At 51.5% G+C, this 26837-nt stretch overlaps 1 protein-coding gene and 1 long non-coding RNA gene across 3 annotated transcripts in view; one reads left to right on the top strand and one right to left on the bottom strand.

The window, feature by feature from the left end:
- Positions 1 to 26837, bottom strand: part of Myom3 (myomesin 3) — a 55937-nt gene that overhangs the window by 16094 nt on the left and 13006 nt on the right. Inside the window, exons 8-25 of one of the 2 annotated variants that reach the window (XM_031379071.1) lie at positions 25175 to 25219; positions 24573 to 24713; positions 23340 to 23501; positions 22592 to 22733; positions 20746 to 20945; positions 19563 to 19616; positions 19000 to 19127; positions 16420 to 16603; positions 13743 to 13917; positions 11591 to 11712; positions 11076 to 11263; positions 10730 to 10856; positions 9432 to 9610; positions 4063 to 4177; positions 2890 to 3046; positions 2424 to 2533; positions 1983 to 2027; positions 1024 to 1160 (exon numbers count right to left, since the gene is read on the bottom strand). In XM_031379071.1, coding sequence (XP_031234931.1) covers positions 1024 to 1160; positions 1983 to 2027; positions 2424 to 2533; positions 2890 to 3046; positions 4063 to 4177; positions 9432 to 9610; positions 10730 to 10856; positions 11076 to 11263; positions 11591 to 11712; positions 13743 to 13917; positions 16420 to 16603; positions 19000 to 19127; positions 19563 to 19616; positions 20746 to 20945; positions 22592 to 22733; positions 23340 to 23501; positions 24573 to 24713; positions 25175 to 25219 — 2411 coding nt within the window. The remainder of the gene's footprint in view (positions 1 to 1023; positions 1161 to 1982; positions 2028 to 2423; positions 2534 to 2889; positions 3047 to 4062; positions 4178 to 9431; positions 9611 to 10729; positions 10857 to 11075; positions 11264 to 11590; positions 11713 to 13742; positions 13918 to 16419; positions 16604 to 18999; positions 19128 to 19562; positions 19617 to 20745; positions 20946 to 22591; positions 22734 to 23339; positions 23502 to 24572; positions 24714 to 25174; positions 25220 to 26837) is intronic. The other variant, XM_031379072.1, reaches the window with a different exon arrangement.
- Positions 3570 to 8875, top strand: LOC116096847. The gene is made up of 2 exons (XR_004121135.1): positions 3570 to 3870; positions 8481 to 8875. It is a non-coding gene; the product is annotated as an uncharacterized LOC116096847 (long non-coding RNA).

Raw genomic sequence — 26837 nt, 5'->3', positions numbered from 1 at the left:
AGAGAGAGAGAGAGAGAGAGAGAGAGAGCGCGCAACTGGGTACCTTCAGGGCTCATCATGCATTCCCTGGCATCTGTCTGATATTTCCTCAGACCAAAACCATCATCCCTTTCTCTGGAAGATATAGTCCCTCCCTCCCTTCCCCTCTCTCCCCTTCTCTTCCCCCTCCCTTACCCCTTTCTCTCCCCTTCCCTCCCCTCTCCCCTCCTCCTTCCCTCCCTCCTTCTTTGGTTCTAATTCATGGCCTTGCCCACACTTGGCATGTGCTCTAGGACTGAGTTGCACCCCAGCCTTAAGCCATGAATTCGGGGTGACAGCTTTACTGTCTTGGTGATGAAGCTCACAAATCATAAATGACAGGACACTGTCATAGACTGGAGTCCACTGGTTTTCAGTAATGACAATTGAATGTCAATAGCCCATTCCAGCAAACCTATTTACAGTCCTTATGCATTAGAACAAAAACAATGTAACACTCTTGTACAAAGATCATTCAAAATAAAACCCCATGTGTATTGGCTGTAGATTCTTGGATATAATGGGGTACCACTGACCTATGCTCCAGCCCCTTGTCCTGATTTGTAATGAGAGTGGGGTAAAAGCAAAGGTTTGGAACAGGGAAACGAGCACTCTAGAGGCCCGAGAGAAGAAAATCTCTCCCCTGGGTGTCTGTTAGGCCCGTGAATGCTTTATATTTACATCTAAAGCAGAATAAGTTTAGGCTTGGAAAACTGTCAGTTCCAGAGAGGCTTTCCCATCTTAGGGATGCTGGCAAGGACATTTGAAAATGGCAGTGGGTGTGGAAATGTCCCCGCACTGCTTAGTAACAGCTCCCCACCCCATCCCCACACCCACCTCATACTGAAAGCCAGGCGACCTCGCCTGCACTCCCCACTGCTGGGATGGCCAAAGCGGCAGCCATTACTAAAATGACAGCTGGCCCCAGACTCCAGCTCATGGGTGAAGCCTTGCTTGGGGCAGAGGAGCCTCCCCAGGGACCGTGGGCACCATTTACCCATTTACCGGGGAGCTGAAGATCTCCTTCTCATTGAAGATGAGGTGCAGCTCTGCGGCGGGCGACAGCTTCTCCACCTCCAGCCACAGCCGTACCTCACCTTGCTCGAGGATGTCCACGTTCCAGCCAGAGATCAGCTTGATGACTGGGAGACACAGGACAGGTGTGCGTGGGAGCCCTCTCCCCACTCCCTCGGACCCATCCAGCCCCTCTCTGACAGGCCACACCCACTCCGCATCTAAGCCCTGCCCATTCAGCCCCGCCCCTTTCCTCCCAGCTCTGCCTTGGCAGTGACTATGGGAAACACGTGCAGAGCCTGAAGGAGCTGGGCCTGGCTGGAGGCCTGGAAGCTCTTTGTAGACTGAGCTGATTTCAGAACCGCATTTCCTCTTCAAGGGACCTTAAACAGTGGCGTCTGGCTTTACCCTGTCCATTCTGACTTGGCTGGAGCTTGGCCTGGGCATGGGATTTGGAAAAGTTCTTAATGCGATTCCAAGATGTGATCAAGTGTTTGCCTGGGCTTAAGGATTCCACCATCCAGAGACAAGGTGGGGAAGCAGAGGTTTAGATAATCTAACATCCAGATGTCTCAAGAGCTGATAGGGATGTCGATGATGGTGGCGATAGTGATGATGGAGAGGATGATGACTGTGATGGTGTTGATGGTGATTATGATGGTGGTGACGACAAGGATAGTGATGGTGATAATGATATGGGTGGTGATGATAGTGATGATGATGATGGTGGTGGTGATGGTGATGCTCATGCTAATAAGAACCACATCTTTTCCTTCCTTTGCACCTTTCTGGCTCCCTGCTGGCCATCCTCTGCCTCTGGTCTCTGGTTTTTCAGTCTGTAGCTCCCCTGTCTCTTGCTCCCAGGTCATATTCTTGCTCTCTGCCTGATACAGCTCTGTGTAGCATAGGTTCACAGGCCTTTAGGAACCAGGCTGTGACTCAGTGTTTACCTGGGTTTCTGATCTCATGACTCAACTTCTTCAGCCTGTTCAGCTCTGGGGCAGAGAGAGGCATGGAAGAAAACAGATGCAAGGTTAGGTCACAGGGTTCGAGTACAGCCAGCCTAGGGCCTCCATGCTGAGACGTTCCAAGAGAGCTCCACATTGGCATCAGCTAGGGGCCATGTGCTCCACAGAGAGTGCTGGTTAGCACCCCAGGCTCTGCTCCCGGGGCACTGTGGGAGATGCTGCAGCTACTCAAGGACACCCCAAGGTCGCATCTGTCCTCAGAGACACATCTCTACATGCCAGGCTCTGCAGGAACGACCACATTACAGCTCTGCTCCGGGCGGGCTGAGCCTCCATGTCCACTTGGCTTCTATGAGCATCGGTGCTTGGGCTCCGGGCTAGGATATGTATCGCTGAGGAGGTGTCAGGGTGTAAGGCCATTACCTTCCTCTGTCAGCGTGTGGCTAGCGGACGTGTCTTCATCAGCATCGGGGACCACCACTGAGTAGATGCCCAGGTCCTGAAGGTCAGGTTCTTTCAGGATGACCTTGGACCTGACAGAGAGAGGTGAGCCGACCTCTGAGATGGGACTTTGGTCTTAAAAACACAAGACTCCCTCACAGCCTGTGGGAGAGGCATGCAGGGAGGGGGAGGGGACGTGCCAGCAGTCTGCTTCAGGAATTAAGGCAGTGGCACTCAGGACTGCTTATCAAAACGGAATCCCAAGGACGCGGCCTCCATTTCTGACCCTAAGGCATCCTTCCTGCTTCTCAACTAGCAGCCCGCAGCAGACAGGACAGCCCTGGCTAACCTGTGTGTCTCCTCACCAGTTCTGCCACCCATGGATGCTGTCTCCCCCCAACCCCAAACCCTGCCCCGCCCTGCCTCCAGCCCCGCCCCGCCCCCTCACTTGTTAATTTCGTCCTCCACCTCCACCCTCTGTGGGTCTGGCGGGCCTTTGTAATCCTTGGACCATTGAAACTCAGGGAAGTCAGGGGCTTCGGGAGCTTCGAAAGCCAAGTAGATCTGGCCCTCGTCGTCCACACCAACTTCTATCTCCTGGGCGTCTGGGGTGAGATTCAGGAAGGGACAGCAGGGATTCTCCTCAGACTTCTTGTGACCTCTAAAGCCTTTCATGATCCTCAACTCAAATGTCACCTCCTCCAAGAAGTCCTTCCTGACTGACTCCCCCTCCCACTTTCTTTTTCCTTCCCCTTCCTCCTCTTTCTCCCTTCCCCTCTTAACTCTTCTCCTTGACACAGAAATTTGCTACATTAGCCCAAGCTGGCCTTGAATTCACTATGTAGTCCAGGTTATCTACCCTTCTACTTGACCTCTGGAGCGCTAGGGTCACCACACCTGGCTCCTGTCTTTAAACATTCCTTTTCTCTCCTTTCTTTTCATCTCTACAGTGTTGTGATAAGACCCAGATCTAGGCAAACTTTCCACCGCTGGGAGCTATCTCTGCCTTACTATCCTAATATCTGCCTGGCTATCCTAAGACTTCCTCACAGGCTACTTTGCCATCTGCCTTTACTGCTCGTCCACCCCCTGCCCTCCCCCATCCCCCTCAAAACAGCAGAGTTCTGCTTCCTCATCCACGGCTGTGCCCCTGGTGCTGTGTGAACCTTCCCCAGTAGTTGTTGATCTAACGCTTAATAGAGGAGTGCTTTGTAGTCAGCGGTGTGGGTGAGTCTGCCGTCTGCTGCCTGAAGCGGGTGTTACTGTGTGAGGGACCTAGGAGCGACTCTGGATTATTACATAAGCAGGACAGGCCCTGGGAGCTCAGGAGAGGCCGAGCCACATGGTGCGACTGAGGTGGAGCTGGATTTGCAGAAGTTCATACAGATGACATAGAAGGCATGGGAAACACCCACAGCCTGTGGAGGAGGTATGTAGGGAGGGGGAGGGGGAAGGGAGGGGCTCAAGCCATCAGGCAATGTTGAGACAGCAGTGGGTAGGTAGAGGGGCAGGTGGGACAGACCAACGGATCCAGGCCTCCAGCTGTACCCCCAGGCTTTCCCATCTTCCCCCTGAGCTCCTCCTACTCCCAGACTCCCTCAGTGCAGCCCGGTCCTCCTACCTGGCTTGTCCTCCAGGAGCACGGGGTCAGTGGCCAGCGATGGTTGTCCCAGACCAGCTGAGTTCATGGCCTGGACCCTGAACATGTACTGATTTCCTGGTTGTAAGTCAGACACCTGGGGGTAGGAGAGCAAAGCCTGAGGACAGGAAAGCTGCACCCTCGCGGACACTGGGCTCTCGGACCCTGGGCTCTCGGACCCTGGGCTCGCGGACCCTGGGCTCGCGGACCCTGGGCTCGCGGACCCTGGGCTCGCGGACCCTGGGCTCGCGGACCCTGGGCTCGCGGACTCTGGGCTCGCAGACACTGGCCGGAGCTTCTGGGACCCCTTGTGGGCTGGGGCAGGCCAGGAACTTGCCCTTTTCTTAGGACCCAGGCCGGTTTTGTCTTTGGAGATAGGGCCTCTGTGCTGCCCAGGCTGGCTTGGAACTCACCATTCTCTTGCCTTACCCTTTACTCTCCCGAGGCTAAAGGCCTGTATCATTCTTGGCTTCCAAGCTCTGATATTTGGTTTAAGACAGGATCTCTTGCAACGCCAGCTGAATTTGAACCTGCTAGGCATCTGTGGCTGGCCTGGAACTCCCGATTCTCTTGGCTCTGCTTCTCAAATGCAGGGATTACAGGCGTGCATTACTGTGCCTACCAACCGGGTCCAGTTTTTTCTTTTTTTCTTTTCTTTCTTTTCCTTCTTTCTTTCCTTCCTTTTTCTCTTTCTTTCTTTCTTTCTTTCTTTCTTTCTTTCTTTCTTTCTTTCTTTCTTTCTTTCTTTTTTTTTTTTCTCAAGAGAGGGTTTCCCTGTGTAGCCCTGGCTGTCCTGGAACTCTATAGACCAGTCTGGCCTCAAACTCACAAGATCCACTTGCCTCTCTGTCTCTCTGGTGCTGGGATTAAAGGCATGCACTGCCACTGTTCAGCAGTTCCAGTATTCTCTAAGGCTCTCTGCCTGGCTTATCCGCTGGGCACTGATGCCCAGAACCCGATTAACTATAACTCACTGTCCTCCCATCTAGAAAGCCCTCTCCCTTCCCGTATCCCTCACCTCACAGATATTGCTTTCTCTTCAGAGACTGAGACAGACAAGGGTCACCTTTCATGTTCCTTTCTTATCCCTAAACAAATTATTTCCGTTCTTTCCTTCAGTGGTCCTGGGGATTGAACCCAGGCCCTCATGTACACTAAGCAAATACTCTACCACTGAGTTACATTCTTAATATTAAAAAAAAAAATGACGATGTGATGGTTCATACCTGTAGTCCTAGTACAGAGGCACAGATCTCTGAGTTCAAGGCCAGCCTGGTCTATATATAAGTTCCAGACCAGCTAGAGCTATACAGTAATATCCGGACTCAAAATTAATTAATTAAATTAATTAAAATTTGTAGGCAGTCTCATGCAGGCCAGACATATAGTCAAGGATGACCTTGCAGGCCAGACATAGAATCAAGGATGACCTTGAACTCCTGATCCTTCTGCCTCTACCTCCTGGGTACTGAGATTGCAGGTGTATACCACCATGCCCGGCTTACATGGTGCTGGGGGCCAAGCGCAGAGCCTTGTGTATCCTAGGCGGGCAGCATATAATCTGAGCCACATCTTCAGCTCTAAAATTTTATTTAGAACCACAGTCTCAATCCGTTGCCCAGGCTGGTCTTGAACTTGTGCTGTAGCCTAGGCAGGCTGGGGTTATAGTCTGTACCGTCCAGTGTGGCTCCTTAGTGCCTCTTGGAGGAGGCTCTCCTGTCCCTGTCCCAGCTGTGAGTGCTTTGATGGAAACCCCATTTCTGCTCAGCAGTTCCTTCAAAGGTGTCTCTGCTCCATGGACCTACCTTTCTCCAGGCTGCCTTTACCTCTGCCAATCTGACTGTGCCTAAATCTCCCAGTGGTCTTCACGTTCAGTTTCAAGGTCTGATGCTCATGACCTAGGGTCTCCCAAGGCTCCTGAGCCTTTGCCCGCTTGTTCCTATACAGGTGACCTTCACTCCGCAGCTCTGCAGAGTCCTTGGCCTCTGCCCTTGCTGAGGTCTCTGCCTAGAGCACCCCACTTCCTTCTTGGTCTCACTGGCTCCCCTCTCAGGCTTCCTTATTTAGCAGTGGCCTATGAGAGGATGACAGGGAGTGGCTCCACTTCTCTCCCTGGGGCTCCCAGGATCTCTCCCGATCCTTCTCCAGTGTAGCATTTATCACTAAATGGTGTCACTTGTTACAAACGCCCATGGCATGTTTAGCTTAAAAGGTCTGGGACCCGCTCCAGATCTGGCACTAAGCAGGTGTCAAGAAGTGGGCAGTGGATTACTGAGTAGCAGCCAAGCATCCCAAGGTGGGAACCAGGGCCAAGTTCCTGAGGCCGCCTGCCCTGGCCTGGGCCAGCACGCATGAAAGAGCAATGGCCATCTACCGTGCATCGGCTGTCTCTGCTGTGAGGAGACTGACACCCCACACCCCTGTATGCCAAACCTCTACCCACTTACTGATCTCATCTTACATCTGCATGCCCGTGTCTGGCAGACCTAACATCATCTAAACATCTCTGCTTCAAAGCCACTGTGCCATAGGGACATTTGTTGGTATAAAAGACTTTCCCTGTACATCTTTATGTGTTCATGAGGATCTTCCTTTCTTGGTGTTTGTTATTACAATTGCCTTCCAATCAACTGCACACTCAGAAAGAAACAATTAACCTAACATTAACTTTATTAATGTCTCATCAACTATTTATTTATTTATTTATTTATTTATTGTTTTCTTGAGACAGGGTTTCTCTGTGTAGCCCTGGCTGTCCTGGAACTCACTTTGTAGACCAGGCTGGCCTCAAACTCAGAAATCCCCCTGCCCCTGCCTCCCAAGTACTGGGATTAAAGGCGTGCGCCACCACTACCCAGTGGCTTTGGCTGTTCTTGAACTCACTCTTTACACCAGGCTGACCTCAAACTAACAGAGATCCTCCTGCTTCTGCCTCCCATCCTGTGTGCTGGGATCAAAGTCATATGCCACCACTGCGTGGCATGATTGTATTTAATATAGAGTTTCATGTAGCCTAGACTGGTATCAAACTTGCTATGTAGCCCAGGATGACCTTGAACTCTTTTTTGGTGTGTGTGTGTGTATGTGTGTGTGTGTGTGTGTGTGTGTGTATGGTTTGAGACAGGGTTTCCTGTGTAGCTTTGGCTGTCATGAAACTTGCTCTGTAGACTAGGCTGGCCTAGAACTCACAAAGATCCTCCCACCTCTGCCTCCCAAAGGCTGGGGTTAAAGGGATATACCACCACAGCCCAGCTGGGCTTGAACTCTTGATCCTCCTGCTCCATCTCTAAAGTGCTGGCATTACAGCTATTTACTGCTATGCCCAGCTTAGCATCACTTTTTGACAACCCCAGTTCAATATGTCCTCAGGGAAGTCAAGATTGTATGAATGTGGACTTTGCCATTTCCTGCTTCCAATTCCTTTAAGTTGCTACAGCATCTCTCCTATCTGGAATTCACCAACACTTCCCTTCCCTGAGCCTAACGAGCAAACAGCAAAATGAATTACAGCCATTGCGCTCAGCTTGGCTTCTCTTCTGGAGCTAGGCCTAGTTTAAGAGTGAATTAGGAAGCACATTAGAATGAGAGGGATGACCTATCAGTTAGCTACGAGACAAACAAATGATTTTAATCCATTAAATTATGTCCACATCTATTTATCTTAATATAGTTCTACCTCTCCTGTGTTTCTTCCACTTGCCCTCTTTATTGATCTCAACTTTCATCTAACACTTGTGTCTAGAAGGCCTAAATATCACCTCTAGTTACTACAGAAATGAATTATTATTATTTTGAGATAGATTGGCCTTAAATTTACTATGTAGCCCCCCCAAAACTGGGGCTACAGGAATGCTCCTCCACACCCAGCTTCTATAACCTGACACTAAACTTTTCCTAGTCCTCCTGACTGTCTTAGGTAGCCATAACTCCATCTGTAGAAAATTCAAGTTTTTGTTTTTTTTAAAATAATTTTATAAGCATGTGTGCTTTGCCTGTATGTATATCTGTGCACCTCCTGTGCATGTCTGACGCCCACAGGGGCAGAAGAAGGTGTCAGATGTCCTGGAACTGGAGTTAGATAGATGTAAGCTGCCATGTGGGTGCTGAGAATCCAACCTGGGTCCTCTGCAAGAGTAGCCAGCACTCCTAACTGCCAAACTGTCTCTGCAGCCCCTCATTGCTTTCTGATTATAAGAGAAACAAGGTGTTGGTGGATAGCAGTCAGAAACGATGTAGCAGGAAGCATGAGAGCTTCCCTGGCAGTCCCCTCCCCTCACAGTCCCCTCCCAGAGAGGATCAGGGGCAGCATTGGCTTTTGAAGACACGGTACGTGCCAGATTCTATTTGCTACCGTGTTATTTTCCTGTTGGAAGTCCTCAGTCTGCCTTCTCTTCTCACAGGACTCTAATGGAAACCTAAAGAAAAACCCTCCTGCCACTGGGGGAAGACCAGCGTGTTGCAGGAAATCAGTCCTCCTCGGAGCTGCAGGAGGTGAAATGAATCCTCTCCCAGACCTATCCTTGTAGACTGGCCTGAAGCAGAGGAAGCCCCGACAGACAGTAGGTCACATGAGCAGACATCACATGTATTTTGTATGACACTGTGATATGACAGTCTATCCTGGGCTACTGAAATTTTAGAATTTGCTTCTCGGGAACATAAACTGAATACATACCTATCTGTAATCCCATCCTGAGCTTCTACTCTTATTACCAAATGAATTAAAAAGCACATATGCATGTATGCTTATTCACATGTAATGCATGTGACATGGTAAATACATGCTATGTAAGCACACCGTTATGATTTATTTTTCTTCCAACGTATGATATATGTTTTCATGCCAAACAATATATACACATTGTTCAAGTGCATTGACCACACCACCACCTCTCCTGCACTGTCTTGTTGGGTTCCACTGAAGGACACACTATGAATTAGTTCAGCACCCAAGCCCTCCAGTGACAGACATCAGGTCACTTCCACAGCTGCCGTTATAAAGAGCTCACACCACTGCCCCTGGGTCTCTGCACACGCGCCTTGTCATTTCCCTTTGGGTTCCATCAAAGAAGCAGATTTGGGGGTGTGTGTGTGTCAAAAGATGCATGTGTCTAAATGCTGCTATAACGGGCCATTTCTCAGGTGAGTTTTTAGGGAAATAGCTGTCCAACATGGAGTGGGTATTGCCACCAACCAGCCAAACCCACTACCGTGTGACTCTGGGCAAGCCTCTCTCTCGGATCCTCCGCTGCAATTTAGTAAAGAAGTGCCTACTGAGAATGGTTTAAGTTTGCATGCTGTATGCTTCTGCCAAATGCCCTGTCAGGGGAGGACGGGGGGCAGGGACTCACCCTGAGGTGGGTGCCAGAGGTGACGTCTGGGGTGACCGCCTTCCACTCCTCAGAGCCTTTTTCCTGGAAGCTGATGCGGTAGCCTGTGACTGGCCCGGCTCCGATGTACAGTGGGGGCTCCCACTGTAGCATCACGGAGCTGGCCTGTACCTCAGACACCCTCACATCATAGGGGGGACCTGTTGAGGAGGAAATATGAGCATAGATGTTGATTTGTTCAGCCAGACAGCAACTAGCCAACTATCTATCTACCTGGTCAGCTTTCTAGCCAGACAGATGGACAGCCAGCTCAACAGCCAGTGTACAAGCTGGGCAGACTGTCAGTCAACACTAAGGCTGGCAGTGCCCTCCTTGGGTGTATGGGACTTGGCCTGCTTTGGTTTCACAATATTTGACCTAGGACCTGAAGTTTGGTTAACTGTTTAAAACATGCTCAGCATCACCTCCTCCCAGAAGCCTCCCTGGCCTTCTCCACGCCCCCTCTGAGACAGCATGAACCCTCCCAGACTTTTGCCACTTTGAAGTCAAGGATGGAGGCTGAGGTCATGACCTCTGGAGCCGGTCTGCCTGGGTCGTGTCCCAGCTCTGTGCTTTCGGGTGATGGGGACTCTGTATTCCTGTCTCCTGATTCTAAAGTGAAGCAATACGACTCTTATCATGTGGAGCTGTAGAGAGCAGCGGGAAGGCCATCCACAGAACGCACCCACACAGCAAATACCCAGCTGACGTTAGCTGCTTGCAATGGCCACTCAGCTTGCCAAACCCAGGGCACCCCACATGCTAGTGAATGCTCCTCCACCACAGAGCCATTCCCATCATTGAGGGAAGGTTCTCTGTGGAACACAGGATGGAGACATGCCAGGTGATGTGGCAGCGGAGACTGTTTCTCCCTAGGAGACCCAAGAGGCTTGCTTGTGAGACAGCCAGTAAGGTCACAGGAGCAGTGTTCAGAGTGGCCGCCTATCCCTGTTTATCTAGGACTGGGTTTGGGGGTGATGAATTGAAAGTCCTGGGCAATCCAGGGACTGACTCTTCTCACAGTGTGACCTTGGGGGTCAATGAAATATCTGGCCAGAAAGAGTTCTGACGGTGTCAAGGTTGGGGACAGCCGTGCTGTGGTTAGGGACAGGCAAGCTTAAGATCGTCTGTGTCAGGGTTTACAGGGTCAGCCTGTGCAGAATTGTGAAGTCTGGACCAACAGGGCAAGGCGGGATGTCCAGGACAGGCAGTGGCATTCGTGTTGTTGGTGTGACGAGGAGGCTGGGGACAAGTCTGGGCATTGGCTCTCAGGCTCTTACCTGGCTCTGGCATCGTCCACTCTTTGCACTCAAACAGGCTGCTGGGTGCCGACAGCTCACCAATACCTGCCCAGTTCATGGCCCTGGCTCGGAACTCATAGAAATGGCCTTCATGGAGGTTGGTGACCTGCAGAGGTGGGAAGTCAGGCTGTGCAAACCGAGGCTGGGGCAGAGAACGGGGAAGGACAGTGGGACAGCCAGAGCAGGAAACCCATAACAGCTTCCAATATGGCTGTTCCAGAGCCACTGGGCGGCCGAGCCTGGGGAAGTTAGAGGCTTCCCAGGATGCATTTTTGCACCTTGCATAGCAGTAGAGATGGAGGCTGAGTCCATTGTCTGGCCTCACCTTGCACACGCGGCTTGGGATGGGCTGATGGTTGATTGCGTGCCAGTCTGACTCCTCTGAATCATGCTGGTCCACGAAGTAGCCCAGGATCTTGCCGCCTCCACGCCGCTTCGGGGGTTTCCATCCAATGACCATTTCGTTCTTCCCACAGTTTAGGAGCGCAAAGTCATACGGGGCCGATGGAGTGGCTGGAGGAGACAAGGACTGAGGAGAGGGCTCCCCTGGTGAGGCTGAACTGGGCAGTGGGGCCAGTTCAGATCTAGCAGTCCTCTCTGAACCAGAAGTGTTTTGCTTCCTTAAACGGGAGTCTTAGAGTCTGACCTCAGAGCCTGGGAGCCTTCCCACTGCCTAGAGAGGCCCAGGATCAGTTTACACAATGGCTTCAGGCCACTGTCCCTTTTTCCTTGAAGGAAAGGGCAGGCAGGACTGGAATCAGACCTTCCAAGGCATAGCTTTGGCTCCTGCCCAGGCCTGGCTTCCCTGAGCATCGCAGGTGGGTGCTGCCCCGGACTTACCTAGAGCTTGCTTGACCCTGACTGGCTGTGTTGCCGCTGAACTCTCACCAACCCCAGCCTCGCTGACCGACCTGATGCAAAAGTCATATTCCTTCCCAGTCCTTAGCCCTGGGACCGTGAACCTGGGAGAGAAAAGTTCAGCTGTTGGGGGCATCTCAACAGCTGACATTATCTGGGTCACCTCATGGGATAAATGGTCGCCAGTGGGATAGGAGTAGAAGGTTCTAGGCTAAAGTATTGCCCCCATCTTGTAGTGATATATGGAATGGCACACGGAGGACATTATCCTCAGGTTGTAAAGAATACCCACTCTTCTAGAGTCTCTCACCCATGTGCAAGGATGAGAGGCTGGGGGATGGCGCTCTTGGTAAAGTATGTGTCACACATGCTTGAAGAAATGAGTTCGGTTCCTAGCTCCAACACAAGAGTGGAGTGTGGTTGTGTGGTTGTGCAACTTCTGTGCAGGGCGAATGTGCGTGGGCAGAGACAGGATCCCCATGCTTCACTGGCCAGCTAGCCTAGTCGAGTAGTGAACTCCAGGTTCATAGAGAGACGCCGCCTCAAAGAATTAGATAAGGTGCTGGACAGAGAACTCAGTCGGAGCACCTAAGGTGGGTTTCTGGGACCCGTACGGTAGAGAGAACTAATTCCCATAGGCTCTGACCTCAACATGCCTCCAGGTTAATAAATAAATATAATTAGATTTTTTAAAAAAACGTTGGGCTAGGGAGATGGTTCGCTGGGTAAAGGCTTTGCAGAACAAGCCTGAGGACCTGAGTTTGGCACCTCAGTAGCCACAAAGAGCCAGATGTGGTAGTCTAAAATCCTAGTACCCTAAAATAGGAGGGGGAGCAAGGTAGGAGAATTGCTCGGGGCTCACAGGTAAGCTAGCCTGGTGTGCACAGCAATGAACAAGAGACCCTGTCTCAAACGAGCTGGACGATGAGGAGCCATGTTAAAGGTTGTCCTCTGCCGGGCAGTGGTGGCACATGCCTTTAATCCCAGCACTTGGGGGGCAGAGGCGGATTTCTTTTTTCTTTTTTCTTTTTATTTATTTATTTCTTTTGGTTTGTCGGGACAGGGTTTCTCTGTGTAGCCCTGGCTGTCCTGGAACTCACTCTGTAGACCAGGCTGGCCTCGAACTCAGAAATCCACCCACCTCTGCCTCCCAAGTGCTAGGATTAAAGGCATGCGTCACCACTGCCCGGCAGACAGGCGGATTTCTCAGTTCGAGGCCAGCCTGATCTACAGAGTTTGTCCTCTGACCTTCAAATGTGCAGGGTGGCATGTGCACACACATTCACACACATAAACATGCACACATGTGAGCACATATACAAACACAGATTGACTGTGGAAGACATCTGATGTCAATCTCTGGTCACCACACTCATGTACACAAACATACCCGAACATACACACACACACACACACACACACACACACACACACACACACGCACGCACACGTGCACACATGTGCATGTGCACATGCAGACACACATGCGCGCATACACACATGCATTCACCACATCTACAGACATACAAAAGATGCAAAGATGCCTGAAAGGAGGCTGGGCCAAGGCCAGGGAAACCTTCCTGCTGCTCAGTGCCCCTGGAAGCATGCTCAGGTTGCTGGCTTAGGAGAGTGGCATCAGGTACAATCTACTGTGCCTCTGTGACTCAACACCTGAAAGTCCCTTTAGTGACCCTCCAGAGAACGGCCTTCCAGGCTCTCCAAGGGCACCCTGGCTTGTAGAAAACTGTCGTTCTCATCTTGTTTCCTCTGGCTGAAACTGGAACCGTGGATTTCCCCTTCCCTCACCCACATTCTCTGTAGCATTTTGGGGGTGCCTGTCTGGCAGAGGTTCCTCCACCCTGAGACTCCTGCCACTCCATTGAGTGTGTTTAACATACTCTCAATGAGTGGCTATGTTAAAGCAGACCCTCTTGGCCCAAGTCCCCCGCCTTCACTTATTGTAGGAGGTTTAGCTAGGTCTTTAACTCTCTGTGCTCCGGTTTCTCCATTGTTAAAACAACGGCACGGACAACCATCTTAAACACAGGATTGCACTGAACTGGGAAACCTAACACAGAGAAGGGCAATGCCCAGCCTGGGATGTCCTGGCCGGGAGCTGGTGAGCCAGACTTACTTGGTGTCCTGGATGGGCTTGTTGTTCACTGTCTGCCACTCTGATGCTCCTGCCTCTCGGGAGTAGATGTAATAACCCAGGAGCTCTGAGCCACCATCCACGGGCTCCCAGGTAAGGGAGACAGAGGTCTGAGTGTTTCGGAAAGCTTGAACTTGGGCTGGAGGAGGGAGAGTCGCTGGAAAACAGAGGGGCAGAGGGAGGACACTGAGTTATGGTTCTGATAGGTGAGGAGGGGGAGGAGGAGGAGCATGGGGGATTTGGAAGGATTTCTACAGCAGTCAAGGCAGTGGCTAGATTCCAGACCGGTACAGGGCTTTGGGACTGCCCCGGGTGAGTGGATCTGACATCACTCTCCTGTCCTAAAAGCCATCTTACTTCCCAGCTCAAGCTCTGAGGCCATCTACATTAATCTGCCCGGTCAATTGTTCTCTCCCTGTCTTCGTCTTCTTTTTTTCCCCTCCCTCTTTTCCTCCTTCCCTCCTTCCCATTTACCCTTTACCATTTCAGGCAGCCTTTCCCTGGTCCTTAATATCAATCTTAAACACAAAACCCCCAAAACAACTTGATCTTTTTTTCTTGAAACTTCTGTCCTGATTTTTATGGTTCCCAATGAGCAAGTTGCTTGAGTTGGGATTTTGTGATTTGCTAAATGGATGGACAGATGTTTGTTTGTAAGTATATGAAGGTATACATGCATATGTGGTAGATGGATAAATGACTCTGTGTGCGTGTATGTATGTGTGCATATATGGGTGGGTGTCTGTGTGTATGTGTGCATGTATGGGGTGGGTGAGTGTGTGTGTGTTGTGGGCATGTATGCAGGGTGGGTAAATGGGTAGAAGCTCAGATGAATGGATGGATGGATGGATGGATGGGTGGTTGGATGGGTGGGTAGGTAGATGGATGGACAGATGGATGGATGGATGGGTGGTTGGATGGGTGGGTGGGTAGATGGATGGACAGATGGATGGATGGATGGATGGGTGGGTAGGTGGTTGGATGGATGGGTGGATGGGTGGGTGGATGGGTGGGTGGGTGGATGGATGGACAGGTAGATGGATGGATGGACAGGTGGATGGATGGATGGATGGGCAGGTAGAAGCTGATGACCCCGATGTTCACTATTGTGACCCCCACAGGAGAAGCCATGAGGAGAGGGGCATTTCCTCCTGGCCTCCCTTTCTCACTTCCTTCTTTACTTTTTGCTCTCTCTCTTTATACAATAAAATCTACTTCTATTTTTTTCTTTTTCAATTTTTAATCTACTTCTATGGTACAGAGAAATGCCTTTTATTTTTTTCTCCCTTCTTAACTTTCCTTTCTTCTCCTGAATTGTATCAGTGTCTTGTCCTGGTCCAGCTGCTGTGGGCATCTAATCACAAACCATTCCTTGGCGAGGCCGGTAATCAAAGTGAAATGTTGATGAGACCAGGATCAAAGGCAAATACCAATTGCTCACTCACCTATTCATATGTGCTATAGATACAGACTGTGGGACTCTGAATGGGAGTGGCCCCCATAGGCTTACACATACATGTGTGCACACACGAGCACACACACGTGCACACACTCACACACACATACATGCATGCACACATGTGCACACACAAGTGTGTGCACACACACACATGCGTGTGCATGCACACACACAAATGCTTGGTCACCAGGGAGTGGAACTGTTTGAGAAGGATTACATGGGTCGGGAGGTGTGGCCTTGTTGGAGGAAGTTTGTCACTGGGGGTGGGCTTTGAAGTTTTCAAAGCCCATGCGGGGCCCAGTCTCTTTTCAGCACCATGTCTGCCTGTGTGCTGCCATGCTCCCTGCCATGATGATAATGGACTAATCTCTGAAGCTGTAAGCCAGCCCCCAATGACATGCTTTCTTTTGTAAGCATTTTCTTGGTCATGGTATTTCTTCACAGCAATGGAGCAGTTACTAAGACACATGCATATGTCTAATTTACATACAAATGCATGATACACACACACACACACACACACACACACACACACACACACACACACGTAATTGAAACAGGACAAACTCTCCAGGAAAGACCTGCAGCCACCAGACTTTTCTGGGACAGCTTTTCAGGGGATGATGGCTACCCCAGGGAGCCTTCAGATCTGATCTCTTCAAATGGAGAACCTTGGGATCCAGAGGTTTTGGGAGAAGAGAAGCCTTGAGAGATTAGCGTAGGATGGAGCTGCCATGGGGGACTCAGGAGGAGTCAAAAGTTTGGGGGGCAGTTGCCAGGGCCCCCAGAAGGACGAACTTGGCAAGTGACCACATTAGGTCTGCCTGTAGAGCCAGCTCTCTCTCACACGGTCTGGCCACAGTGGAGGGAGCTGGAGCCTGCGTAGGAAGTCCATCCATTTAAGAGGCTCAGCAGAGACTTTAGGACTGAGGGTCACTTGCTCACATTCAACGCCTGCGCTAAGCCCAGCTGGACTCTGCCACCTATGAACGTTCATCTGCGGAGAACGGCCATCCCTCCCCAGGCCTGCTGCCCAGAGAAACAGGATTTCAAAACTCTATAGGCTGGAGGCCATGTTGCCTTCCAGCTGCAGTGACAGGGAGGCAGGCAAGGCCCCTCCCTGAAGCCTGAGTTCCAAGCCTAGGTTTGCCAGCCTAGATAGTCTGTCTCTGTCTTCGATGGGGCAGCATTACTTGGTACCTGGCTTGCCCTTCAGGGCAACAGGCTCGCTGGGTTCCGAGGGATCACTCATGCCGTATTGGTTCAAGGCTCTCACTCTGAAGACATACGATTTCCCCTTCTCCAAGTCCAGGAGGGCGAATCTTGGGGACTTGATGGGTGTTTCTGTGTTGATGGCCTCCCAGGTTCCACTACCTATGATGGACTGAAGAGCAAGAGAGGCTGGAGTTGGCTTAGTGGCCGCTAGAGCCTGGCCGTGGGCTGGACCCCACCCCTGCAGGCTTCTAGAGCAGCTGTCCGAAGCTTAGATGGCCCCTGGGCACCTGGTCTGTCCTCTGTCTGCTTCCTCAATCTCCCCACTCTGATGCCTGCTGAGCCCCTCACCTAAGGCATGGCCAGTACTAACTGTGGGTTCCACGGTGCTCACACAGTGCTAATGGCATTCAGACCTGCAGTCTTTTGGGCCCAAATTCTTAGAATGAGAGACCCTAATCTATGTGCTAGCCACAAAGCCAGTTGACTCCACCTTTAGAACACATTCAGGGCCTAATTCTAATTCATTACTTCCCACCACACCCTCGATCCAGGCCAGCTTCTCCAGTTGCCTGAATGACCTAATTTGCCTAATTGATCCCTTAAGTTTTAACTTTAATTTTTAAAACTGTTCTTTCCTTCCTTTCCTTCCCCATTCCTTTTTTCTTCTCTTCCTTCTCCCCTCCTGCCCTTTTGCTATTTTTTTAAATTAAAAATATATGTATTTTATTATTTTTGTGTGTGCGAGAGTCTCCAGAGGCCAGAAGGGGGCATCCAACCCCTTTTATTTGGAGTCACAGGTGTTTGTGAGGTGTTGGAGTCATCTGGTCGTCTGCTGAATTGCAGAGCCGTATCTCCAGCTCCCTTTGGATTTTTGAGAAGGGTCTCACATAGTCCAGGCTGGCTGTGAACTCTTGCTTCTCCTGCCTCTTCCTTCTAAGTGCTGAGATTACAGGCATGCAAGGCTGAGACCCCGCCGCGCTCTGGTCTCTTCTTCACTGCCTCTCAGAGGGACCTTCTCTAGTCACAGGCCGCTCTCTCCTCAGAACCCTCCCGAGCTGCCATGTCCTTCCCTGTCCCGACTTGCTTCCTCTCTGGCTGTAATGTACTTTCCTCTGTCCACTACATTAGTCTTGGGTCTTCCTCTTGCCCTGCAGAGGCCCAGGTCCTGTCTCTGGGCCTTTGTACTTTGCTGGAGCCTGTACAGGAATGTTCTAGAATGTTCTTGGCCCCTTACTTCCTGTAGGCTCTTACTAAGAACTGGGATGGCCTCCAGCCATACCTAAGACTTCAGAAGCCTCCTGTTTTATGGCTTATTCCTTGGCACCCCACCAGACAATGGACTCTTGGCCTCATTTTTTTTTATACAGTCTCAGAGTATTTCTCAGACCCCCCGCCCCTTCCCCGTCCCCATATCCCCAGGGCCAAGATCAGCCTCAGTCTATGGTAGGATGGATGACTAAGGCAATGAATTCTCAGGAAGGACCCGCAGGGTGGATAGTAATTTCCACATCAGGGAGGGAGCGTAGGTGTTGAGATTTTTTGCTAACATGTCTAAACTCACCCATCAAGCAAAATTTGGACAGGGCATGTAAACTCTGGTGTGAGAGTACACTAGCTCAGCTCACTCTCTGCTGTAGCCTACTACTCCCAATCCTCTGGGAAGACAGAGGGTCAACAGCCATAGTTGGACCCTCTGACCCTGCCTCCCTGGCTCTTTCCCAAGGCTCACAAGGCCAAAAAAAAATCACCACAGGCTTCAGCTGACGTTACCATGCACCTCCTGTGCACTGGCCTCTGCTCTCTGCACATTCAGGTGCCACACACATAAGATCCATAAGGTGGCCAGGTGGTGGTGGCGCACGCCTTTAGTCCCAGCACTTGGGAGGCAGAGGCAGGTGGATTTCTGAGTTCAAGGCCAGCCTGGTCTACAGAGTGAGTTCCAGGAAAGCCAGGGCTGCACAGAGAAACCCTGTCTTGAAAAACCAAAAAAAAAAAAAAAAAAAAAAAAAAAAAAAAAAAAAAAAAAAAAAAAAAAAAAAAAAAAAAAAAAAAGACCTATAAGGTGTATATTGTTATTATGTACACTGTACCAGAGGAGAAACTCAGGCACAGAAGGGTGGACACAAACAATTTGCTCAAAGTCATACTGTTACTGACTAGCAGAGGCAGGCTTGGAGCCTAGGCAGCTTGACCCAAGGTCAGATCTTACTCCAACAGCCTGGGAAACAAATCTCTTTTGTGCATATGTTTGTGCGTGGGAACAGCATATGCGCATGTGTGTATGTAGGTATGTATGTGGGGGTGTGGGGCAGCCAGGTGTTGACACTCTTCCTCATTTGCTTTCTACCATAGTTTTTGAGGCAACCTTTCACTGAACTTGGAGTGTATTCATTGGCTAGGCTGACCGGCCAGCAAGCCCCGGGGCTTTGCTCCGGCCCTTCCGGGCAGTAAATTCCCACCTCTGAAGACCCCTAGGCTGTTCCTGGGGCTCTCCACATGCTGCTCCCCCTCCACAGATCCCAGAGCCTGCCTATTCTGAGGGCTGTTCCTCATTGCCATCTGTACCTTTTCCAGAGTGTAAGTCAGTGGGGCTCTGCCCCGGGGGTGTGGCTCCTCCCAGCTCAGAACTGCATAGGCTTCTCTGATCTCGCTGGCATGGACATTGGTGGGTGCTGAGGGGATGGACACAGCATCTGGAATGAAGAGTCAATTGAGGGAGAGAGGAGTGGGCCCTCACAGAGCCACAAGGGCTCCTAATCTCAGTCCTGCCTTCCACAGGAACATGGAACATGTGCTTGGAACATGGGATGGTGGGGAGGGGAGGGAAGAGTCTGTCCTAATGTATCCAGCAAGCCTACACAGAGCCAACGCCAGACTCCCAGTCCCCAGAGGCCTCGGCCAAGGCTCTTCCCTATAAGCTGTTTATTCCATGCGAAAGCACAGCCAGGCAGTCTACGGAGCCCCCTCCCTGGCCCCGCACCCCCCTCCCCGCCTTGCTTGCTTTCCTCTAGCTAGACCCTTCTACACCCTGTACATAAATAGCTCCTTGTTCTGTCGGCCAATGAGTACAATTTCCGGAACTGTGCAGGAGCTGGCTCCAGGGGCAGAGCCAGGAAGCTCACACATACCTTCGAAATCATTCTTGCTGATGGTGATCTTGCTGCCCAGGTCAAAGGGGATCTCTAGGAGGCAGATTGGATCAGGAGTCAGTGGGTCACCTCAGATTCTGTATCCTGCCTGGTCCTGCTTGGCCTGGCAGCCCTAGCCATACAGCTTTAGGTGTGGGCCTTCTAGGTCTAGCTTTCTCTGAGTCCAAAGTGGGCCCGGTCTCGCGTGGCAGATGGAGACAGACACAGGGGCTGTATGCTTAGACTTCATGGAGTTGGGGCAAACTCAAGGAAGGTGGCCTCCAAGGACTGGGAGAGCTGTCTCCAACACCCCCAGACATGGGGCTTTGCAGGGCACCTCAAGTAGCAGCTCTGGGGACTGGAGAGATGGCTCAGTGGTTCAGAGCCCTGGTTGCTCTTCCAGAGGTCCTGAGTTCAATTCCCAGCAACCACATGGTGGCTCTCAACCATCTGTAATGGGATCTGATGCCTTCTTCTGGTGTGTCTGAAGATAGTTATAGTGTACCCATATAAATAAATAAACCTTAAAAAAAAGTAGCAGCTGTGATCGGAGCTTGGAAAAGTGTCTGCTAGGAATGGGTCTGGTGTCTTCCACCAGGCTAGCTGTTTCTTCCCTCTCTGAGGATGAGTTCCGAAAGACAGGGCTGTGCCTCCTCCATCAGACTAAGGGTTCTTAAGCGGAAGACTGTGAGTTCTCATCACCTGGGGCTAGGCACTGTCTTCTCCATCTGGGACTAGGGCTTCTTGGAGGTTGGCTTGGGAGCCCCTGTGATGGTTAATGTTAGACTGTCAACTTGATTTATAATCACCATGGCAACAAAGCTCCGTGTGTCTGTGAGGGAGTCAAATGAAACTGAACGACCCCTCCTAAGCTTGTGCTGCACCATTCTATGGGCTGGAGTCTTGGACTTCGGAAAAAGAAGATGTTGAGATGGCCAGGGGTGGCCATACCTCTCTGGGGGTGCCTGGACTCACAGCTCTTCTGCTATCGTGGACTGTACCCTCAAACTGGAGCCTAAACAAACACTTCCATTCTTAGGGTTTTTTTTTTTTTTTTTTTTTTTTTTGGTAGATGCTTTGCCACAGCAGTTCCAAGGGGGAAACCAGGCCACCTCTTCCTGACAGAGGCAGTCCCTTCTGAGTGCCCTAACTGAGTCCCTACAATGTCCCCTCGGGATCTCACCTGTCTTATTCTGGTCTGCATCATAGTCTCCCATGACAACTGCTTCTGAGGCCTTGGAAGGGAGACTGGTGCCGGCCTTGGTGATGGCGCGAACTCGGAATCGATAGCTCTGCCCTTCAACGAGGCCTTGAATCGGGCAGCGGCAGGTTCCCCCAGGGGCCTTAAGGCAGGGCACCCACTCCTCTGAATCACCCTGGCACCTGTGGAAATAGACCCCGGCTTTTAGCCCTTCTCAGTCTGTTGCCTGTGCACAGGGGGCAGCTGCCTTGTGACCATGTGGGGGTCTTCTTCCCCAACCTCGAAGCCTTGCTCCAGCCCAGACCTTGAGACCCTTCATAGTCTCCTACCACCACACTGCTTGGAAGAGCTTGCTGTGTCCCCAACACCATGATGGGACCTTCGCCCCCACTCCCATTTTGTTCTCCCCTGTCTTTGCCAATCACTCTACAGTGGGGCGTCGTAGAGAGAATATCTTGTGTATTATATGGACGCATCATCACTTGTTAATTAAAAAGCCTATGGCCTATGGCTCAGGGAGGAAGAACTCTGGGATACAGCCAGGAAAGATCCTCCAAGAAGATATAAGGAGACAGACAAATGGTACCTGAGCACAGGTAACCAGCCATATGGCAGAGTGTAGGCTAGAATACATGGGTTATCTTAAGTTTATGATTCTAGTCAGAGAATTCTACAGGGCATGCATACTCAGAGAGCTAGGAAACGGAATGCAGGCCCAGGACCACACACCACGGTCACTGGGCCCTCTACTCTTAGGCCCGCTTTTCTCCCTAGCTCCAGCTTCAGTGTTTATAGCCCATGAAGGCGGTAGCGAGTTTTGTGTCTCCGCCCACCCTCCCTTACTCTGACCTAGCCACTACAGTACCTAGTATAGGTGCCCAGGCTTCAAAGTACGTAACAGTTTGTCCCAGAATTCTTAGGCATCAGTGTGAAAGAGATGTGAAAACCTGGGCACCTTTGCACTGTCCCCAAACTGTTCCTTACAGATGGGCCCTTGCCCTGTTCTGAGAATCAGGAATGAATGTAGGGGGGTGTTTCTGATGCTTTGATCGGGAATCGGCATTACTGACGCTGAAGACCCTTGCCCCAAGTTTGTTTGTTTGTTTGTTGTTTTTTTCAAGACAGGGTTTCTCTGTGTAGCCCTGGCTGTCCTGGAACTCACTCTGTAGACCAGGGAAATCTGCCTGCCTCTGCCTCCCAAGTGCTGGGATTAAAGGCATGTGCCACCACTGCCTGGCCCCAATTGGTTTTTGATGTATCAATAAAGATGCCAGTGGCCAATGGCTAGGAGGAAAGAAAAAGGTGGGACTTCCAGCAGGTAGGAGAGAGGGAGAGAATAGAGATACTTGGGGGAGAGAGGTGGGACTGACTTAAAGCTGCAGGGGAGATCTTCCAAACTGTAGGCAGAAAAGCAAAGCAGCCCATGGAAGGACAACCCGAAAACACCTTGGGCCGCAAGACCAGTGGGCTCCGAAGGTAACTGAGCAGCGAAGTTAAAGGTAGATTTAGAAGGTGTTTAGCCAGGAGTACCGGAGGGAAAGGCACACTAGCCTAGCCGCAGGAGGCTTAGAAGTGCCCAGCTATTGAGCTAAAAGCATATTAAAAATAAACTAACTTGTGCACGTATTTTATCCGCGGATCCGAGATAGCTCCTGGGTGGGTGTGCGCCTGTGACTCGCAGGGAGCTCAAAGCGGTGTAGACAAAACTACACACTACAGATGAGAGTCCTAACACGGAGCTTGCTTTTTATAACTCTGCCCCACCCTCCCCTAAGCTGTTGGTCAGTACCCTGCTCAAGGGGCTCTGTCACACCCGAATGCTACTCACATCTCAATGGAATAGCCAGTGATGGTGCTACCCCGGGTGTCGCTGGGCGGGACCCACGTCAGGGTCAGGCAGTCTCTATGCACATTCAGACACCGGACATTTAGTGGGGAGCCTGGGGCTCCTGGCTTCTCAGCTGCAGCATCTGAACCCCAGGAGGAAAGAAAGGGTTCATCCTCAACCTGAGGCCATTTGGGAGCTAGATGTCGGTCCCCCCAACCCGTCTGACCTCCTCTTCCCTTGAGTCCTCCAGGGTCTCAGTTCTGACGTGGAGGGCCAGTGCTGGGGGACTAACCTGGCCCCTACCAGACAGCAGCATCCGGGAGGGGCAGCAGTATCATTTATTGGGTGCCTGTTTTACACCAAGCACCTGAACAGTTGACATAATTAATCTGTGAGTTCCAGAGCAACCTCCATTCTGGGGGCGGGAAACAGTTTCACAAAGGTACAGCCACCTGTTCAGGGGTACCCAGCTCACAGAGTGACCATGACAGAGGCTGGATATAGACAGGGTCAAGATACAAGACATCAATAGCAAGGAGGGCCTTCCAACACTGTACAGAGCCCTCCCTCCTGGTCCCTGTCACTCCTGGTCCCTACATCTTCTCTCGGAGACTGTGGAGACTTGGCTGTGTCATCTGGATCCACAGGATGCTACTGTAGGGACCCTTAGAGACCAACCCGGCATCCTCATAGTAGAGGAACCCAGGTTCCAAGAGTGCAGGAGCCTTGGATGACGTGGTCACCTTACCTCTTATAAAGACATAGGCACTCTGCTCCTGAGGCCCAAAGGGGGAGGAAACCCGGATTGTGTAGAGCCCCTCGTCCTCCTTGTAGGCACAGGACACCTTCACGGACGCCTGGCGGTCTGCGTAGAGTATCTGCCTGCGTGTTGAAGACCTCAGTAGCCTGCCTGTGGACGGGAAGAGGGTCTAGTGTGAGCTCACGGGGGATCCTGCCCTCCCACCCCAGGAACTCATAGAAGCTCATGGCTTTGGAGACCCTGGAAGGTGCACGGGAGGCCTGTGTGGCTGAAGGCCGAGGCTCAGGTGGGGGTGTGGAGGTGGGTACTGAGGACTTTCAGGGATCTGAGCACGTGGGCTCTAAAGTCTCCTCTGAGAGATCTGAAGGACAGCATCAGGGCTCAGTGAGGGTGGGGTCGAAGGAGAAAGTAAAGGTTTAGGAAGGTAGTTAGCAGGCGAGGAACTAGGAGGGTCGTGGGAAAGACAAGGAGCTTGCGTGAGATACAGAAACTCAGCAAGGAGACTCAACGGATGGAAGTAGTGATTTTTGGGGGGGAGGAGGGAGATGAAGTCTCAAGTAGCCTAGGTGTCCCTCTGACTTCTACGCCTCTAAACTCTGACTCCTGAGTGCTGGGACGACACACATACGCTTTCAGGCCCCACTTACGTGGTCCCGGGGAGAGAACCCTGCTTCCTGTATGATAGATAGGCAAGCACTCTATCTTCATAGGAAGTGGGCCTTACTGAGAGATGGGAGTTCAGTAAAGGGCCGGAGTCTCGCCCAGTGAGGAGAGCGGAGGGGACAGAGGTCAGCAGAGAGACTTGGGTCTTGGAGCAAGACCTTGACTGGCGCTCTGGGAGTGGCCTTGCCCTGAGCTGCCTTGAGGAGAGAGACCTTGCTCCTCCTCCCTGTCAGCACTCTGTTCTGAGTGATAGACAGGTTTGGGAAAACACATCCGTCTTGTTATTGCAGCTGTTCCTCAGGCTCCCCCATTTTACCCTGCCCAGCAGGTGCCACCTTCCTGGGCTCAAGGCAAGGGCACGGGGAGGGTGTCTGCGCTCCTTGCCCTTCAGGCCTGGTCACAGTCAGGCTCAGAGGGCCAACTGCCCTCTGCTCTCACAGAGCAGCCCGCTCTGGCCCTTTTCTCGGGTCACCCAGGAGCTCTTTATTCAAATATGTGATGGGGAGGGGGAGGGGCTGACCCCTGGGTTGTTGTCCCCTCAGAAAGCCGTGGGCTCACCATCTCTGAACCACTGGATTCTCTGCTCAGCTTCTAACACATCGTCTGAGAACAAACAGGTCAGGGAGAAGGGCTCTTTCTCTTGAGCAAAGATTGGCTTCAACACTGATGTAAACTCTGCGCTGGGGCCGAACATAGATCCTGGGTGGGGACAGAAACATGAGATCAAGGTCTTTTGAGACATCAGCCTGTCCTGGGTCTAAATGGGAACAAGGACTCTTCTGGGCTTCCCCATCCCTCTGGGTCAGGATTCACAGTTTGTTGTTTTCTTTCTTTTGAGACAGGGTTTGGGTTTCTCTGTGTAGCCCTGGCTGTCCTAGAACTCTCTTTATAGACCAGGCTGGCCTTGAACCCACAGAGTTCTAGCTACCTCTGCCTCCTGAGTGCTGGGATTAAAGGTGTGCACCCTCCTGGCTGCTGATGCATAGTTCTTATAGGTACATCAGTAGGGGAAAACGTCCTGGGGTGGGTTGGGGGACCAGGAAATCAGAGTGTCAGCTGGGGATCAGCACCTGTGACAGTCTTCCATCAAAGGGCAACGGTGACTCTTCTACGGACTGTGGGGATCCCACATCCCCTGCTGCCATCTCCAGCCCACTTACGTTTAAAGATCTCTGAGTCAAAGCCGGCATCCTTTCCCAGGTAAGCTGTCAAAACAAGACACATGCAGCTGGAGACACCTCAGATCCCACAGACCTCCTACGTTTAGGGACATGATCATAGGTGTGGGTTTGAGTTCTGACTTGTCAGTGGCCCCTGCAGCAGCTCCGGGGAAACCCTTGTATGTGCCCATCCCTCAGTTTCCTCCTCAGCAAAATGGGAGCTGTGATTGCTCCTCAGTGGTGTGGGTTGTGAACAAATTGGGTTTCATGCATAAAGCCCCTAGTCGGTGTCCAGCACACAGTAGGTGCTTCATAAATGCTGGTTTTCCTCTTCTGTCTGAACTTGCTGATGGGATCATACGCTGCCCACAAAAGGGACAATCCTGGCCAGAGAGTCTCTGGAGGTATCACCACTGAGAGGGTCGGCTGGAGGTTCAGAGTGAAATGGACATGGCCCCCAAGCCAGCTGCGAGCAGCTGCCCCCAGCTTAACTCTACCAACTCTCACAGATGGGGAAACTGAGGCCCAGTTACCCAGGCTAGACCCAGTAGCCTATGGTGTGCTCCTGGCCCCCGGAGTGAGCTCCGAAAGGGGTGCAGGTAGATTCCAGATGATACACAGAACTGGTCCTGTCTCCCAGCACAGGACCATACATAGAGAACCCCTGTGTCACCATGGAGACAGAGGGCGGCAGCAGTGTCTGTGAGCTCATGCCTCCAGCAGGGATCTTTGAATTGCTGGCCTTGATGGAGGGCGGGAAGGGCAGAGGTATGGAAGGAGGGAGGGAGGCTGAGGGGGACACAGTGTATGACCTTGGGTTTCACTCTGGGCACAGCCTATGGGGCAGCTCAAATGTCTACACGGAGAATCTGGCTGGATGACGGGGACAGCTGCCTCCCAGGAGCTATCTCAGGAATGCACAGACCGTAGAGGACTGCAAAGGACAGTCTAACAAGATTGTGACAGGCTAGGAGGACAGGGGAGACAGACAGAAAGACAGACACACAGAGAGAGAGACAGAGAAAGACAGAGAGAGAGAGACAGACAGAGAAATATAGAGAGGCAGAGACAGAGAGACAGATACAGAGAGACACAGAGAGAGACAGAGAGACAGAGAGACAGGGGAAGACAGACAGACAGACAGACACAGAGATAGAGAGACAGAGACAGAGAAAGACAGAGAGACAGAGAGACACAGAGAGAGAGACAGAGAGAGATAGAGAGAGACAGAGAGAAATAGAGAGGCAGAGACAGAGAGACAGATACAGAGAGACACAAACAATATACCACCCAGGGCCTCTCACTCCAAAGCCCTGAAGGCCAGGTATGGCATTCACAAAGGGACAAAAGACAACACCCTCTCCCAAGAGTGGCATGTCAAGCTTATCTGCACCATTTCACTAACCAGCCATAAGCACCTGAGGAGGGATCAGGACTCCATTGTAAAGTAAACTGCACCTCCTGGAGGTTAGGGGGCTTGTCCAGGCCCCCCACGATAGCTAAGGCAGAGGCAGGATGGGAACCCGGGTCTGGATGAAGCCTGGGTATCTAACCTGCTGTAGGATGTGACTTCTGAGTGGAGGGATGAGTCCAATAGGAAAACACCCAGGAGAAAGCCAGGGGTTGGGGGGACAGTGGGAAGGGGGTAAGGATGGTGGATCGA

The sequence above is a fragment of the Mastomys coucha genome, unplaced genomic scaffold (genome assembly GCF_008632895.1).
Source record: "Mastomys coucha isolate ucsf_1 unplaced genomic scaffold, UCSF_Mcou_1 pScaffold18, whole genome shotgun sequence".
In the NCBI taxonomy this organism is placed as follows: Eukaryota; Metazoa; Chordata; class Mammalia; order Rodentia; family Muridae; genus Mastomys; species Mastomys coucha.
Note: the sequence above shows the minus strand (reverse complement) of the source record. Positions and strands in the feature narration are given on the sequence as shown.